Source organism: Trachypithecus francoisi, unplaced genomic scaffold, assembly GCF_009764315.1.
Source record: "Trachypithecus francoisi isolate TF-2019V2 unplaced genomic scaffold, Tfra_2.0 Contig00957, whole genome shotgun sequence".
NCBI lineage: Eukaryota > Metazoa > Chordata > Mammalia > Primates > Cercopithecidae > Trachypithecus > Trachypithecus francoisi.
This window is the reverse complement of record NW_022681025.1, coordinates 15,535-31,175: the sequence shown is the minus strand read 5'-3', so window position 1 is coordinate 31,175 and position 15,641 is coordinate 15,535. Positions and strand designations below refer to the sequence as shown.

The 15,641-nt window shown below is 53.6% G+C and overlaps 1 protein-coding gene across 1 annotated transcript; it reads left to right on the top strand.

Moving 5' to 3' along the window:
- The first annotated feature begins 5,285 nt into the window (after positions 1–5,285).
- On the top strand, positions 5,286–15,282 carry LOC117090134 (TBC1 domain family member 3L-like). The gene is made up of 13 exons (XM_033222117.1): positions 5,286–5,387; positions 6,382–6,536; positions 6,813–6,885; positions 7,048–7,130; positions 8,412–8,451; positions 8,936–9,016; positions 9,464–9,571; positions 9,890–9,999; positions 11,232–11,280; positions 11,800–11,920; positions 12,633–12,727; positions 13,769–13,868; positions 14,235–15,282. The coding sequence occupies exons 2-13, from the start codon at positions 6,487–6,489 to the stop codon at positions 14,522–14,524; spliced, it is 1,200 nt and encodes a 399-aa protein (XP_033078008.1). The 5' UTR covers positions 5,286–5,387; positions 6,382–6,486; the 3' UTR covers positions 14,525–15,282.
- The last annotated feature ends 359 nt before the right edge of the window (positions 15,283–15,641 follow it).

Here is a 15,641-nt window from a genome sequence, read left to right as displayed (position 1 = left end):
TTGGCTTAGTTTATTTTTATTTTCTTAGACATTTCCTATTACTTTCCTTATTAAATATAACCAAAAATCCCACAGAAATTAACTGAGGAGCCTCTAAATATCAACAGAATTATCACTTGATAGACTAGAATTAAACAAGCAAGTAGTTCCAAGAAATGGCACAAGTGTATTAATCATAAAATAAAATTTCTACATGAAACATTCAGCCAGCACTGTGCAATGTGTGGCTGTTTAGGGGATGAGAATGAGATAGGTCCCATGAAGGCAAAAGAATATAAATAAGTAAAACAAAAGCTAATGCATTTTTATAATAGCCTGACCATCTTTTTATTCTGACATCAACTGTCCTTCTAACATTAAACAATTATTTTTAAATAAAAGTTGGAAACCTACATAGAAGAAAGTCATGATTCTAAAAGACCAACTTTTAATCTTACATTTTCCTTTCTAGTATAGAACCTACATTTCATAATAGAAAACCTTGGACTTGCCAGTGGTAGCTGCTACAATGAGGTGTTTGTCCAGTGCATCCAGAACATCGCCACACATTAACTTTAGCTCAGTCTCAACCTGAAAAAATAAAAATAAATTTTAAAAAATCAGATTGCTTCAGTCTAGAAATTCTGTAAATTATTACACATTCTATGTACCTCTGATTTTGAGGAAGAGAGTTTAGTACTAAAAGAGAATTCCTATCCCTCTCCAAACTCCCTTCTTCCCTTTTGACACAAAAGCAGAGAAAAGTTGCCTCTCAGTTATCAAAAGTATCTTTTCCTTTCTGCATGCAATTAAGTGCTATATGCACACACCACGTTCGACCCCAGCACTGCCTCACAATCCAACTAAGAATCACCAATGACTGAAACTGAACATGGAGGCTACTTGGTAAACGCTGGTCAATTACATGAATCCTTCACAAGGTAGCAACCATTGTATCCATTTACTTGGGAAAACAGAAGCTAAGACATTTGCTCAAAGATCATCGCCCTAAAAGAATTTAATAAGCAGAGCTAAGATTTGAACCCAGGCAGGGTGCAAGGGAGGGAACAAAATTCAAACCCAGGCAATTTGCCTTCATTACTTACATTCCTAACAACCTTCAACAGGCAAACCCTTTAGTGGAAGAGATCCAAAACTAGTTAATATACCAAAAATCTATGGACCAAAAAAACTATTGCCACTCACTTCTATTCATTTATCATGCTGAAAATGTATAGCACCTCTAAATGCATACGCCCAGCTTGCTTCCTGTTTTTTTTCTCTTTTGTGAGATGGAGTCTCACTTTGTCCCTCAGGCTGGAGCGCAGTGGTGTGATCTTGGCTCACTGCAAGCTCCACCTCCCGGGGTCATACTCTTCTCCTGCCCCAGCCTCCCCAGTAGCTGGGACTACAGGTGTCCACCGCCATGCCCGGCTAATTTTTTTGATTGTTTGTTTGTATTTTTAGTAAAGGCAGGGTTTCACCATGTTAGCCAGGATTGTCTCGATCTCCTATCCCCGTGATCCACCGGCCTCGGCCTCCCAAAGTGCTGGGATTACAGGCGTGAGTCGCTATGCCCGGCCACTTGCTTCCTATTTTCTAAGAACTCATGGCACTACTGTTGGACCTTTCTAGGTTCCTCTCATGTCCCTGGAACCTCCTTTCCACTGTAAAACATTCTCTCACTCTTTCTTCAGTAATTTCATCCTTATCTTAGCTAAGCAAGACTATTTTCTGAATCAACTATCTCCCTGATATTTTCAAATAGAGACTGCTGTGGGAGACGAAAGGTTTCCATGTTCTAGCTCTTCACCTACTCAATGACTGCTCTCCTGTTTCTCCAAACCGTTCCTCCTCACAAGCCGATAATCTACATTCCATTTCTCTCTCCCAGAGAGATTTTACTCTCCCAGCGAAGCGGTTCTCAGGCTATAAGCAGCAGGCAGAAGACTTTATTGCATGGGTGGTTAGGTGATGGCGACCTACAGTTTTCACTGGGAACTGGCATCAAGAGTAACTCGACCTCCTACTCATGCACGTCTCTCTCTGTCTCTTTGCATTTTGTGTCTCTCTCCCCATCTCTCTTGCTCCTTATCCTCTCAGCCTCCTCTGTCTCTCTCGCCATCTCTCTTCCTCTCTCTCACTCCCTTCTCCCCATCTTTCTTTCTCTCTCCTTCTTTTCCACTTCTCTCTCCCTCCTCATCTCGCTGCATGCCACTGTTCATGCTCCTTGGGATCCATGTGGATGGGCGGACACGAGACTCCTAGGCTAATTTTCATAGCACAAGCACAGGGCTGCAGGACCTCGGTCCCCCACCTCCCAGCACCCTCAAAATGAGAGGTGTGGGGTGTGCCCGTGCTCTCCTGGGTGGGCGTCCCACACTCCAAGAAGCAGAAACTGCAAGTCATGGCTGGCTCTAGGGGTGCACCCACGGGGCTGCCATTATCCATCGTGTGACCTGGTGAGGCCAAAGCAGAGGACACCAGCCCAGGCTGGTCTCTGCAGCAGGGTGGGGGTAGGGGTGGGCTTGGAGTTGGGGATGGGGATGGGGATGGCAGCGGCCAATGCAAACTGGTCCCTGACTGGTTTCCTACCCTTCACCCTGCCATGCAAGGCCTCCTCTCCCACCCCTACCTCTGTCTCCCACCACCTCCACCCCTAGGCTGCCCCAGACCCAGGCTCCAGAGGTCTCCCAGGATCCAGGAACTAAGGGCAACCACTGGGTTCCACAGCCTCTAGTCCATGAGTCAGCCGCCACTCTGTGTGCTGACAAACCTTGGCTCTCATGCCCCACCCCAAGCCAGGACACACCCCCGTCCCCCACCAGCATTATTCCTGCCTCCTGATTTTAGCCCTGACAACCCTGCTTCCTAGTAACCTTGCCCCCTCACACGCTGGTCCAGGCAAGCCCAAAGGCCAGCACCCTCCACCCACCCTTCCTGGGGGCCACTCTACTATCTGCTTGCCCAGATGTCTTCACCTGGCTTTACCAAGCTAGAACAAATAACAGGGATGAGCCCCCGGCCTCTGCCAGGAAGATTTGCCAAAATACTCTCCATTTAGAAGCAGGAAGAGTGATGGGGCCTAAGAAAGACCCCAGGATTGTCACCCAGGCAGCAAGAAGGGCAAGGAGCCCTGTTTCCTGCCCTTACCCTGGGAGGATGTGGCCAGGGCTCCACAGGGTCCTGGAGAGGGGTGGGCAAGAGAGCAGATCCAACCTCCTCTTGAGGAAGCAGCCACCATCCCCAGGAAGCAGCTGATGGGGGCGCACTGGCAGAGCCCTCGTGTGCTGCCGTGCAGGGCCAGCAGGTCTGTACTCAGATTTAGCCCTGGGGAGTCGCAAGACAGACTGAGACCCTCACAGGTCTGGCTCTGTGTCCCCACCCAAAACTCATCTGGAATTGTAATCCTCTTGTGTCAAAGGAGGAACCTGGTGGGAGGGGATTGGATTTGGGGACAGTTTCCCCCGTGCTGCTCCCCTGATAGTGAGGGAGTCCTCAGGAGAGCTGATGGTTTTAAAGTGTGGCACTTCCTCGTTCTCCACTCACTCCCTCCTTCTGCCTTATGAAGAAGGTGCCTGCTTCCCCTTTGCCTTCTGCCATGATTGTAAGTTCCCTGAACTGTGAGTCCATTAAACCTCTTTCCTTTATAAATGACCCAGTCTCAAGGATTTCTTTATCGCAGTGTGAAAACAAACTAATACCCCTTCCCTGAGGTGCCTTCTCCTTAGGCATCCAGCTGACCCCATGCTCCTCCTCTGCCCCTGGACTTTCTTTTGCCCTCATGAGGCCCAAATGATCCACATGGCCAGCCCCAGCCCCATCCTACTGCAGACCCGTGTGGCTGCTGGAGAGGCCGGGCTCCTTTCCTCACCCCGAGGGGGCCTGATATGCTCTTTGGATCCTGGAGGAAACTGACCCCCTATTCTCACACTGGTGCAACTTCTTCCAAGACCTCAAAGCTGGACAACTTGAGCCAGTCTTTTTTAATGCCTCCACTTGCTAGGGCTGTCACTGGGACAGTCCTAGAGGGTGGTGCCAACGGATGAATGGCTGGAGGAATGGACAGTAGTCCTGGGATGATGTCCCTGTCTGTCCTGAACTGGGCCCTTCCTCCAATGAGAAGCCTTCCTGAGTGAGTTTATACAGTCATCCCTTGGTATCCATGGAGGATTAGTTCTAGGGTCCCGGGGATGCCAAAATCCATGGATGCTCAAGTCTCTGATATAACATGGCCTAGTATTTACATATAAGCTATGCACATCCTCCCATAGACATTAGACCATTTCTAGATTATTTATGATATGTAATACAATGCAGATGCTACATAAATGGTTGTGATACTGTATTGTTTAGGGAATGATGACAAGAACAAAGTCTGCACATGTTCAGTAGAGACATAACCATCCAGTTTATTTTCTGAACATTTTCCACCTGCTATAGCTGAATCCACAGATACAGAGCTCCCAGATACAAGGGCCAAGTGTGCTTTGAGAGTAGGGTGGGTGATGCTGCTAATGAGTACAGGGGTGCAGGTGTTGATCGGGGGGGCCCTACATTGAGGCATCTGGATATCCTATCTCAGGACTTGAGACTCCATTTGAATGGCACAGGCAGACTCAGCCCAGGTCAAAGCCCACCCCTTGAAGGTTCATTTTATCCCAAGCTCTTTCTGGAGCCTGGAATTTGGCATCGCCTAGCCCCTGGGTGGCAGGATAGATGAGCCAGGTTTTACATAACAGGTCTAGAATAGAGTGAGGCCCTACTGTGTGCCCTGCACTTTCTCCACAGGCTCCTCTAGCTAAAATATCCAAGGGTCAGGGACAGAAATACCCAGTTAAAATATCAGAAATGAAAAAAGAGATACCATTAGAGACACTAAAAAGACCATTACGTAATAGTATTAGCATTTGTGTTCTGAGATTCAACAGCAGCAGTCACTTTCCTCCACCCCTATGTGTATCCCAGACCACCCTGGGTGAGGACAGCTGAGGTCGGGGAGGTGTGATGCTGGTCCTGGGCTCCGGGAGTGACAGTGATGAGGAACTGGGTGCACACATGAGGGGGGAAGCCAGGCCTGGCCAGAGAAGCAACACATGTGTGCACAGACCTGTTTACCCACAGACACGTGTGCACGCACATGCACAAACACATTGCAGGCAGGCATGTGGCCGCCTCAGGCAGCGGAGGACCCTGACTCTGGGCCCTGCTGACCCGGGCAAGGCCCCATTGTGATGCGTGCCATGACCTCAGAATGTCACTGGTGCTTAGCACCTATCAACTCCCCGGCCTGCCTCTGTGTTCTACAGCAGTTACACACGCACAGTGGTATCTGGGAACATTTTTGTGGACTCAAAGGTTTTCTACCTGAGAGGCATGACGCAGGCCAGCTGATTCATCAGAATCAGGTGAGTGTGACCTGCTGTCTTCCCTCCAGGCTGACTTGGGGACAGTGGCTATGGTGTGGGCAGTGTTGGCCTCTGGGCAGCTACTGAGGAAGGTCATCCCTGAGCACTCACCGGGCGCCCGTCCTCCACTGCCCGTGTAGACGATTGGCTCTTTCGTCCTCATGGTGGCTTCATAGAGTGAGTGCCGTTCCCTAGTGAACCCATTGGACAGGTGAGACGTCTGGGGTCAGAGAGGCGGTAACCGGTCCGGGAATCCAGACAGGATGCTGGGTTTTGCTCTCAGCCCTGCCCTGTGCCATGCTGGAATTCAGGCCTGAACCCTGTGACCTCCCTGCCCTAGATCCCAAATCTGCCCATGTTTCCCATCCCGATGGGGCAGAGCCTGGTCCTGGCAGAGACACTGGGATGGATCCACTGTGGGTGTGGTAGATAGGAGGGTCCTCAGAACACCTCTGTGCCCTAAGCTGGGTCCTGATGGTGGCTGTGGGCCTCACTGAACACACATGGTCCCTTGTCCAGGGGAGTCTTCTGCCCTTGGGCAGCTGTGGAAAATGAAGGAGCCCTGGAGGGCTGGATGGGGGGAGACTATCTTCCCTTCTCTTCAAAGGGGTCCAGGCACTGGGGTTCGCTCCAAGGATTTCTTGCTCTGTCTGGTCCTGTTGAGGCCTCACCCTCCTTTTGCCCCTAGTGTTCCCAGGAGGGACGGTCCATCCAGGTGTTCTCCAGGACGAAGGACCCACTGTCCTTCCTCAGTGACCTAGGAAAATGAAGCCCCCTCCTGTGGGGACAGCTCAGAATGGTGGAGTCCACAGTCCCTCCCCGAGTGAGGGTTTCCACTATCACAATAGATCATTTTCATCCCCAAACCGGACACCCTCCTGCTCAGCTGGCATTATTCCTAAAGTGGCTTCACTGTTCAGACTGAAGGGCCACGGGAGCCAAAGTGATGAGCGGAGTAGGACAGAGCAATCAGGAGAGATCTTGTTCCCTGTAGGAAACTGGGCATCTCTGTGGTCCCTGAGCATCTCAGGAGGCCGATTGTACAGAGACCTCTGGTCGCTGACCCCAGTCTCCCTCCACATCCCTGGAATAGCCCACCATGGGCCCTTCACCCTTGGCAGGTGGACACCATTCAACCTGCTGGGGCAGGTGTGTCCCCATTTCATGGCATTTGGGGACAACGGGATTCTCTGTCCAGGTCCCACTCTTCTGGAGTCCTTGGGAAGATGCCCTCCCCTGCTTGGGCTTCAGACTCCAGAGACCCATAGAGGTGTGGGCCATGGGGTCTGGCCCCTTTTTACCTGGGGGCGGTGGTGGAATGAAGGTTATACAACCAGCCAGCATCTGGGAGCCCGGCGGGAGCAATTCAGGTTTTCTCTGAAGCTCTCGGGTACAATGTAACCTTTAGATAATTTTGTCTCACAGGATGGAAATCGTAGAGGATGGGGATAGTTCGTGGGCACAGGAGCGAGAGGAAATCATTATGAAGTATGAGAAGGTACAGGTCGGTCTGCTCCTTGGAGGGAGGCCTCTTCCAGTGCGCCCTGGTCAAAGGATCCTGGGCTCCCCAGGATCACAGAGTGGGGACGGGTGGCCACTACCCCCAGGCCCTTGCACCCTTTACCTTGGACCCCTCACCAAGGCTCCCTCTGGGTTACAGGGACACCGAGCTGGGCGGCCAGTGGACATGGGGCCTGTGCCTGTTGGAATCTACAACAACATTGATCACTTTGGAATTTTGCAGTGAGTCCTCTGTGCTCCCCTCACCCCTAAAACACCTGTCTCAGCTCAGGGATGGGTTTGCTTTTAGAAAGGCCTTTCTGAGGTAGGACATGTCCTGCCTCAACCTCCTTTCCAGGGTCAGAACTCCTCCCTGGTTTCCCTGCAGGTCCAGACCCAGGTTATGGTTAGGCCAGAGGTGCGGGGCCAATCTAGGGAGCAGGTGGGAATGGAGACTGGCCTAGGTCAGGCCCCTGGACTCTCAGCAGTTCTCTCCGAAAGTGAGCACAAGAGGAGCGCAGCAGCCTGAGGATCTGACCCTGTCTACTTGGAAACAACCCCAGTGAGATCTAAGGGTTCTGGCCTCAGGGCGAGGGGACACTTGGCCCAGCCTCAGGGCTGTTGTCCGGCAGGTCTCTGAGGGACCACCACCCCTGTCCTCCCACATTTCCTTAGAGCTACAGCCTTCACTGACCCCATGAGGAAGAGGGAAAGGCATGGGGACAGTGGGGTTTGTGGTCCTAGGAAAATAGGGGAGAAGACAGGCAGGGCCCCATTCTGGGCATCTCATGGTGAGGCCAGAGAGGCAGCAGGGCTTGTGGCTAAAGACCCTGGGTCTGGTGCTGGGAAGGGATCTGGGGCCAAGTAAGAGGAGCCCAGCCAGGAACCCATCCCCCAGGGATCATAGGATGGAGAGACAGAGATCCCAGGGGAGGGAGAGTGGGAGGGAGCTGATGAGCCGTGCCACTTCTGAAACGCAGGGTTTGTGGCTCAGGTATAGGGAGAGGCAGGTGGACACTGGGAGGTCAGACCCTGCAAGGGTCTTGGGGCTGTCAAGTGGGATGGGACCCTGGTGGCCCCAGAGTACACCAGGCAGGTCTCAGGGCAGGCTCCCTTGACCCTGGTGGGGTGATGTGGTCACTCCCTGAGGGACTCCTGTCAGGGCCTGCTCCCCCACCCTGGGCAGCCCCCATCTCATCTCAGGCCCGACCTTTCTCAGCTCCAGCAGAAAGCAGCACCTCGAGTCCAGGGTGGGCAGCCCCATTGTGCAACCGGAGCACCCCGCACAGCAGGGGCCCCAGTAACCCCGGCCAGGCTGGCCCCGCACTCCTTCTTCTCCCAGGTCCTGCCCCTCCTGGGAGTCAACCCCACAGGAATGCCCTTGTCCTCCTTCCCTGTGTCTTCTACCGGAATGAGCCCTGAGCTGGATGGGGACAGAGCCTGTCCTTTCTGGGGATTGGCTCCCAGTCTAGGGCAGCTCCAGGCCCTGTGCAAGTCCTCAGTTCTGCCTGGGTTGCCTTACAGTGAGATGGAGCTGCCTCCTTTGACTGATCAGGAGGTGAAGGTAAGAGCCTGATGCATGGGGGGCTGGTCCAGTGACGTGGGGTCTGGGCGGGTGGTCAGTGAGGGAGAGGAGGCAGCTGGCCGGGGCGGTGGCCGGTGGGGACAACATGCTGTCCCTGGGAGGGGCAGCACGCCCTGCTGGACCTGACCCCAGGTTGCTGTAACTTGGGCAGTTTGATAAAATTCCAAAGTGAGAACCACAGTTGTGACTTGGGGGTGGCTGCCCACCTGTGTCAGGACCCCACCTAGAGGCTGGGACCTGACCTAAGACTGGTGTGTCTGTGGCCTGAGGATGGCACGTCCCGGGGTCCCAAAGCCAGCCCAATGGCGCTCATTTGCTCAAAGGCTCTCAGCCTTCAGGGTCTGCCCTTCCCTGGCTCCCTCCAGCTGGGTCCACCAGGGCTCCAGAGCCCAAGACCCAGCATCCATCGGCGGCTCTAGGAAGCCTGGCAGCTCCCCTAACGCCAACATTCCTCATTTGACAGCAAATACGGCGGGAGATAAGACGAAAGAGCAAGTGGATGGAAATGCTGGGACAATGGGAGACATATAAGAACAGTAAAAAGGTAATGTGTGGAGGGAGAGGCCTGGAACCACTCTGCAGAGACAGGGGACAGGCACCCATGGCTGTGGTCTGGCACCGTCAGCCTCTCATAGGACAGGTGGCACACTGTCCTCACCCAGAGGACTGCCGGCCTGGTCGCCAGATTTCCTGCCTATTCGTGCAAGCACCACCTTGGTGGGAGGGAATCTGAATCTAGGGCTGGGACCACCCAGAGCTCAAGGCTAGGGATGCCCTGGTGACCCGAAGGAAGGAAAAGGTTTGGATCAGACTCCTGACTTTGAGTGTCCATCAACTGTTTCAATCCTGGGAAGGGAGACCCTGTCCCAGCTTGATCTCATCTCTACCGAGGAATCACGGGGCCAAAACCAACCATTTCCAGAATCCTCGGCTCTGGTCCTCACTGGGGTCACCCCGTGGCCTGTGACACCAGATTGTTTTCTGCCCACAGCTGATAGATCGAGTATATAAGGGCATTCCCATGAACATCCGGGCCCAAGTGTGGTCAGTCCTCCTGAATATACAGGAAGTCAAGTCGAAAAACCCCAGAACATACAAGGTACGCTCAGCCAGAGCACAACAAACAGGACAGGCCGTGTCAGGGGCCCAGGTCTCCAGCTGGAGGGAGCATCAAGCCCAGCCTGGGGGGTGGGTGGGATGGTCAGATGCACATCCTGGGCACGGATGGTGACATAGTCACCACAGACAAACTCAGCTCTGGGGACCCTCTCCAGCTTCAGTAGCAAGCCAAAAAGCAGCTTTCTGCACAAGGAATCCTTCCTGCTTTCTTTCCTTCCTGAAGTGCTGACTGCCATTTGGGGCAGGGAGTCTTCCATCTGTTCTGAGGCTGCTTCCTCCTCTTGGCTCTGCCCTATAGGTCATGAAGGAGAAGGGCAAGAGGTCATCTGAACACATCCACCAGATCGACCTGGACATGAGCGGGACACTAAGGACTCACATCTTCTTCTGGGATCGATATGGAGCCAAGTAAACCTACGGGAGCCACAGGGTCCCAGCAGACATGGAGTGAACAGTGGGATGGGGCTTCCCCAGAGCAGAAGCCAGGGTCACCTAGGAGGGATGACAGAGGTGCTAAGAGCTCTCCTGGCCCGGGAAGCAGCCAGCACCATGAATCGAGCACCTCCCTAGTTTCAAACCCTGGTCCAGACTGGAACATGTGGGGCCAGAACCCAGGAGAATCCTGATGAGACAGAAGGCAGCAAACAAAATCATGCACAATGGTGAAAGTTTGACCCACGGGGACCCATGGTAGGACCCATGGGAGGATGGCAGGATGGAGGGCCCTTGAGCCTCCCCAGGCAACACTGACAGCACCAAATGCTGGGTGGATTAGGGGTCCTGGAAACTGTCATCCTGGTCTGCTGGAATGGGACATGGCACAGCCACTTTGGCAGCCAGTTGGGCAGTGGCTCACAAAGCTCAATGGACTGGAACCACGCATCCCCAGAGTGTCACAGATACTGAACCTACTGATGTGAAAACTGACATCCACATGAGACCTGCATGCCACGTTCACTGGTTGATTCATCATCACTCACATGGAGCCTTCAGGGACAGCCTTCAACACGGAAAGGGGAGAGCAAGTCTGGTCCTCCCTTCAAACGGAAGACCCAGTGAGAAAGGGAACGAGCCAGTGATGCCCACACAAATGTGGGTGGATCCTAAATGCATTTTGCTGAGGGAAAGAAGCCAGATGCAATAAACTACCACAGTAGGATTCCCATTCCTAGACCATTCTGGAAAAGGCTAAACCATAGGGACTGAGAAGCAGTCAGGGTGGCCAGGGGCTCACGGATCAGGGAGAGGCTGGGTACATAGGGGCCACCCTGGAGACTTGGAAGATGAAGGAGTCATTTCAGGAGGGGCTGGAGCAGTGGCCGGGAGACTCTGCCCATTGGTTTAGAACCGTGGAGGAACTGTACACCCAAAGGCTGAACTGGCGTGTGTGCAAACTGAAAAAAAAAAAACATTCAGAGTGAAAAGGATCAGGCAAGTCACTGTACAACTGGGCTATCTGCATGTCACAGATGTGGATTTTACTGAAACATTTCCTCAAAGTCAAAGACCCTGAAGAGCTCACTGCTTATCTGGTGAATCATCTGAACCTGAAATGGGATTTGTTGTTAGGCTTTGTAGACAAACTGAAACTAACAGCATCTGCACAAAACAAATTAAAGCCCCTTTTTTCTGTTTCCTAGGCAGCGGGAACTATTCTACATCCTCCTGGCATATTTGGAGTTTAACCCGGTGAGTATTCCCAGCAGTGATGTTCCCAGGCAGTATTTCTCTATTCACAGGAGTGGGTGTCTGGTGGGGGTGCCGTCGGTTCTTTTAAAGTTAGTATTTGTGACCCCCGGGGATATAGGAGGTAGGACTCCAGCTCACTGCTGGCATAAACCTCCAAGCAAGGGGGTGGTCTCAAGGGGTCAAACAGAGACACAAAGGAGTCTGGACTCCTGGTGTCACCTGGGTCTGACCACCACTTATTGAAACAAGAAATGATGCCCTCCTCGTGGGGCTGCCCCAAAGCCCAGGAGCTTGGCAGAGTCACACGCAGGACAGTGCTATCAGGAGACAATTTGGACAAGGTGCTGAAGTGCCTGATGGACTTGGCTCTTTTCATGAAATGAGTTTGCACCCTGAGGAAGCCTCTTCTTCAGAGGAAGCCTCCCCAGTCACCTCTCCCCTCTCCAATGACATGAGTCCTCCCAGGTGACCTCAGCCCTCCCAGGTGATGTCCTTCCATGGTAACTCTGGCTCTTGCAGGAGGTGGGCTACTGCAGAGACCTGAGCCACATCACAGCCTTGTTCCTCCTTTACCTGTCTGAAGAGGATGCATTCTGGGCACTGGCGCAGCTGCTGGCCAGGGAGAGGCACTCCCTGCAGGGTAGGTGAACAGCTGCCCCCAAGACCTCATGCAGCCGAACCCGAGGATGGCCACCCTGGCCAGGTGATCTCGGCTTTCAGCCAAGGCACCTTCCTTGTGTAGTCAGCTCCTTGGGAGTCTTCAGGGTGTCTCTGCTGAGGGTCCCACAGGAGTCCGAGGCTGACCCCCAAAGCCCAAGTCAGACACCTTTCATCCCCATCAGCAGAGGGCATCTCATCCTCCCCGTGGCCACCCTCTGTGTCCTGCTGCCACGCCCTCCAGCTCTGATTCTGTGTAGCTGACTCTCCCCTCCCTGAGAGTCCTCCTGCCCTCCAGCTGCCCGGGCTCCTGCTGCCCTTGGTGCCCACGAATGGGCCAACTAAGCCCAGGTGGCAGCATCTCCCCATCCCATGTCCCCTGGCCCGACCCCACTTCCAGGAGAGGACCAGGAAGCCCAGCACCCACCCTGCTCTGGCAGCCTTTCCGTGGCCTCAATGTCAGGCTTGCCCTTTTTGCACCCTGGTCCAGGAGGCCTCCAGGGAACCTCCAGCCAGGCTCCAGGGGATGTTCCTGCCCCACCTCCCCAGGGCAAAGGCCGCATGATGAGGTCACCAGATGGGAGGGTGGGAGGCCTTGGGGTTTTGGGGCCTCTGCAGCTGCCCAGCTCTTCCAGCTGATGGCTCCACACCTTGGGGGAAGGCTCTGATTTCATGATGGGCTGGGGGCTTCTCAGGATTCCACAGCCCAGATGGCAGGACAGTCCAGGGGCTCCAAGACCATCAGGAGCATGTGGTCCCCATGTCACAACCCAACACCCTGTGGCATCTGGTGAGTTTATGGTCCCCTTGGCTCTTCCCCAGAGGCCCTGCCTCCCGTGGGGCTGGAGGAACGGGGACTGGAGCCCCTGGTGGGGCTGGTGACTGGCTGACTCTAGCCAGGGCCTGACCTGGGACGTCGGGTTCTCCAATGGCTGGGAGTTGGTTTCCTTTCCTGCCCTGGAGGAGACAGAGGCACAGGGATGGGGGCCCAGATCCTGCAGAACAAGGCAAAGGGCAGTGTGTCCACCGGGAGGGTGGGAAGGCGAGGGTGTTGTGGGGAGCCCTGGACACCCCCCAGTGTTCTACACTAAGGGAAAGGTCTTCAGAGGCCCTGGAAGAGGATAAATTTTTAGGGCAGCCCAGGGGCCCTGAGCACCTCTGTTCCTCCCATCAGGACAAGGAAGGTCTATGTGCGCAGGGCTCCTCTTTTTTTTTTTTTTTTTTTTTGAGACGGAGTCTCGCTCTGCCGCCCAGGCTGGAGTGCAGTGGCGGATCTCAGCTCACTGCAAGCTCCGCCTCCTGGGTTTACGCCATTCTCCTGCCTCAGCCTCCCGAGGGCTCCTCTTTAAGCTGGCTTCTCTGGATGTTGAATGACGGGGTAAGGAGGCACAGGGAGACCCTGGCTCTGGGACCCTCCTTGCCCTGCAGTGCCCTGCTTCCCCAGCCCGGGGATCTGGCTCACCCACAGCCCACAGGAGGCTCAGGCGGGTCCCTGAAATACACCCAAACAAAACCCTCTGCTCATCCCAGGGCAATGACTGGGGCTCAGGCCCCGCCTTATAGGCAGACTGGGCCAAGGCCCAACTTGGGAGAGCTCAGGGAAGCCTCAAGCCCTGGGCAAGCCCCTCTCTGCAGAAGCCACATCCCCACTCCAATGAGTGTCCCCCATGAGGAGCTGCAAGACCTTGTCTGACCCAGTGTCCTGGAGGGCTCAGGAAACCCTCACGGGGAAGGTCACTGACTCTGGGGACTGAAGCCCCAGTGGGCTCAGCTCGAGCCACCCGCCCCAGCCTGGAAGGGCTACAGTCTCCCACACCTGCTGTCCCCACAGATCTCTCTTGGGCTCATCCTGCGCCTGTGGGATGTGTATTTGCTGGAAGGAGAACAGGTGTTGATGCCGATAACAAGCATTGCTTTTAAGGTTCAGAGGAGTAAGTCTCCATGTGCCCAGTGGGGCCTGGGGAGCCCTGGGGTCAGATCCCGACTGTCCGGAGGGCAGCTTCCTCACACTGTCCTCATGATCCTCTGTTCTGACCCAGAGGGAGGGTCAGGTGGGCTGGGCAGGGGACTGTGACACCAAGCCCATACCCCACATGACCCAGATGAAAGTCAGGAGTGTCGTGAGCACTTCCCCGTTCAGGTCATCCCCTAGCCACAGCCTCCTGTGCACATCAGGGCCCCTGGGGTGGCCACAAAAGGAACCAGCACCGCCCAGTGGGAGACTGAAGTGGACATGGGGTATCAGCTGTGCCCCCTCCCAGGGAACTCTCCTGGCCTGATGTCCACCCTGTCCCTAGAGCACATCATGAAGACGTCCAAGTCTGGCCTGTGGGCACGGTTTCAGAACCAGTTCTTCCATATCTGGGAATTGGATGATGACTCTGTTCTCAAGCATCTTAGGGCCTCTACAAATAAACTAACAAGGAAGCAAGGGACCTGCCATCCCCACGTGGGTTCCAGTGCCATGTCCTTCCAATGTCACCCTCTGGGGCAGTCAATAGTAGGGGAGTGCCCGGAACCGACAACCCTACTACCTGGGCCTTCCTCTTCACCTTTTCTTCCTCCTCCATTTCCTCCTGGACTCTAAGAAAGTACCGGAGGCCCACCGGTCCTCAGGGCAGGCGCTCAGTGCGTGTGTACTGGATGTGTTGTGCACATAGGAGGGCGATGTGAGCATGACTCTCCAACAAGCCCCCTCCCACTTTCCACGGTGTATCTCTCCCCGACTCACAGGGCCCTCTAGGGCACTAGAGGAGCCAGACTCATTTGTGGGACACCCCACTCCTGCCTGCAAGCACCCACAGCCTTAGAGAGCATCAGAGGCCCCTCACTGCTGCAGACTCCTCCAAGGTTGCCAGGACAACCAGCCTTGAGCCAGGGAGACAAGGGAATCAGGAGTCCCTGACCCCCAGAGCATTCAGGGAGAGGGCATAGGTGGGACACGGGGCCCAGAGCCAGAGCCAAGAATTCAGCTAGATGTGGGAATGGTTGGTCCTGGCATAGACTGGGCAGCCCAGGAGGGCAGAGGGTGACCCATGTCAAGGCCCAATCACCCACTGCGTAGACGGTTCTCCATGTGAGGTGTCAAGGGGCTGGGTGACATACAAGGCCCCTCCTATCTGAGTTCTGAGTGGGGGGTGTATCCCAGGCCCAGCAGCCCTGGGACAAGGGTGTGTGGTAGGAAGCCCCCAGCCAGTATGTTAAATTGTTAAACAGACATTTTTTCCCAACTATTAAATGGGATAACATCATGTCTATAATTAGCAATAAGAAAATTCTATTTTCACAATCTTCAAAGTCCATTTTTAAAATTTTATACATATCATCTCTCATTTAGAAAACGAATGTTTCAATATGCTTATTACACCTAGGAAGAAAAATTTTCAATTTTACAATCTCAAAATTTTTGCTAGTCATTAAAATAAAGCATTCATCATCAAAGGATATACAGATACACACTCTTAAGTAATTCATATACAAGGACCAGAGTATTAGAGACCTAAGCTGCTCATTTCATAAGACAGGGGACCCTTCTAGTATTTATTTTAAAAAGAAATAGCCCCATTCAACAAAGGAAAGATCATAATTTAAAAATTAGAAACTAAAAGAAAAATAAGCCTTAAAGCTTCAGTGTATGAATATCTACCATTAAAAAGAATGAGAAATAGACACTCGGGACATCAGACATACTGGCCCTTCAAAGG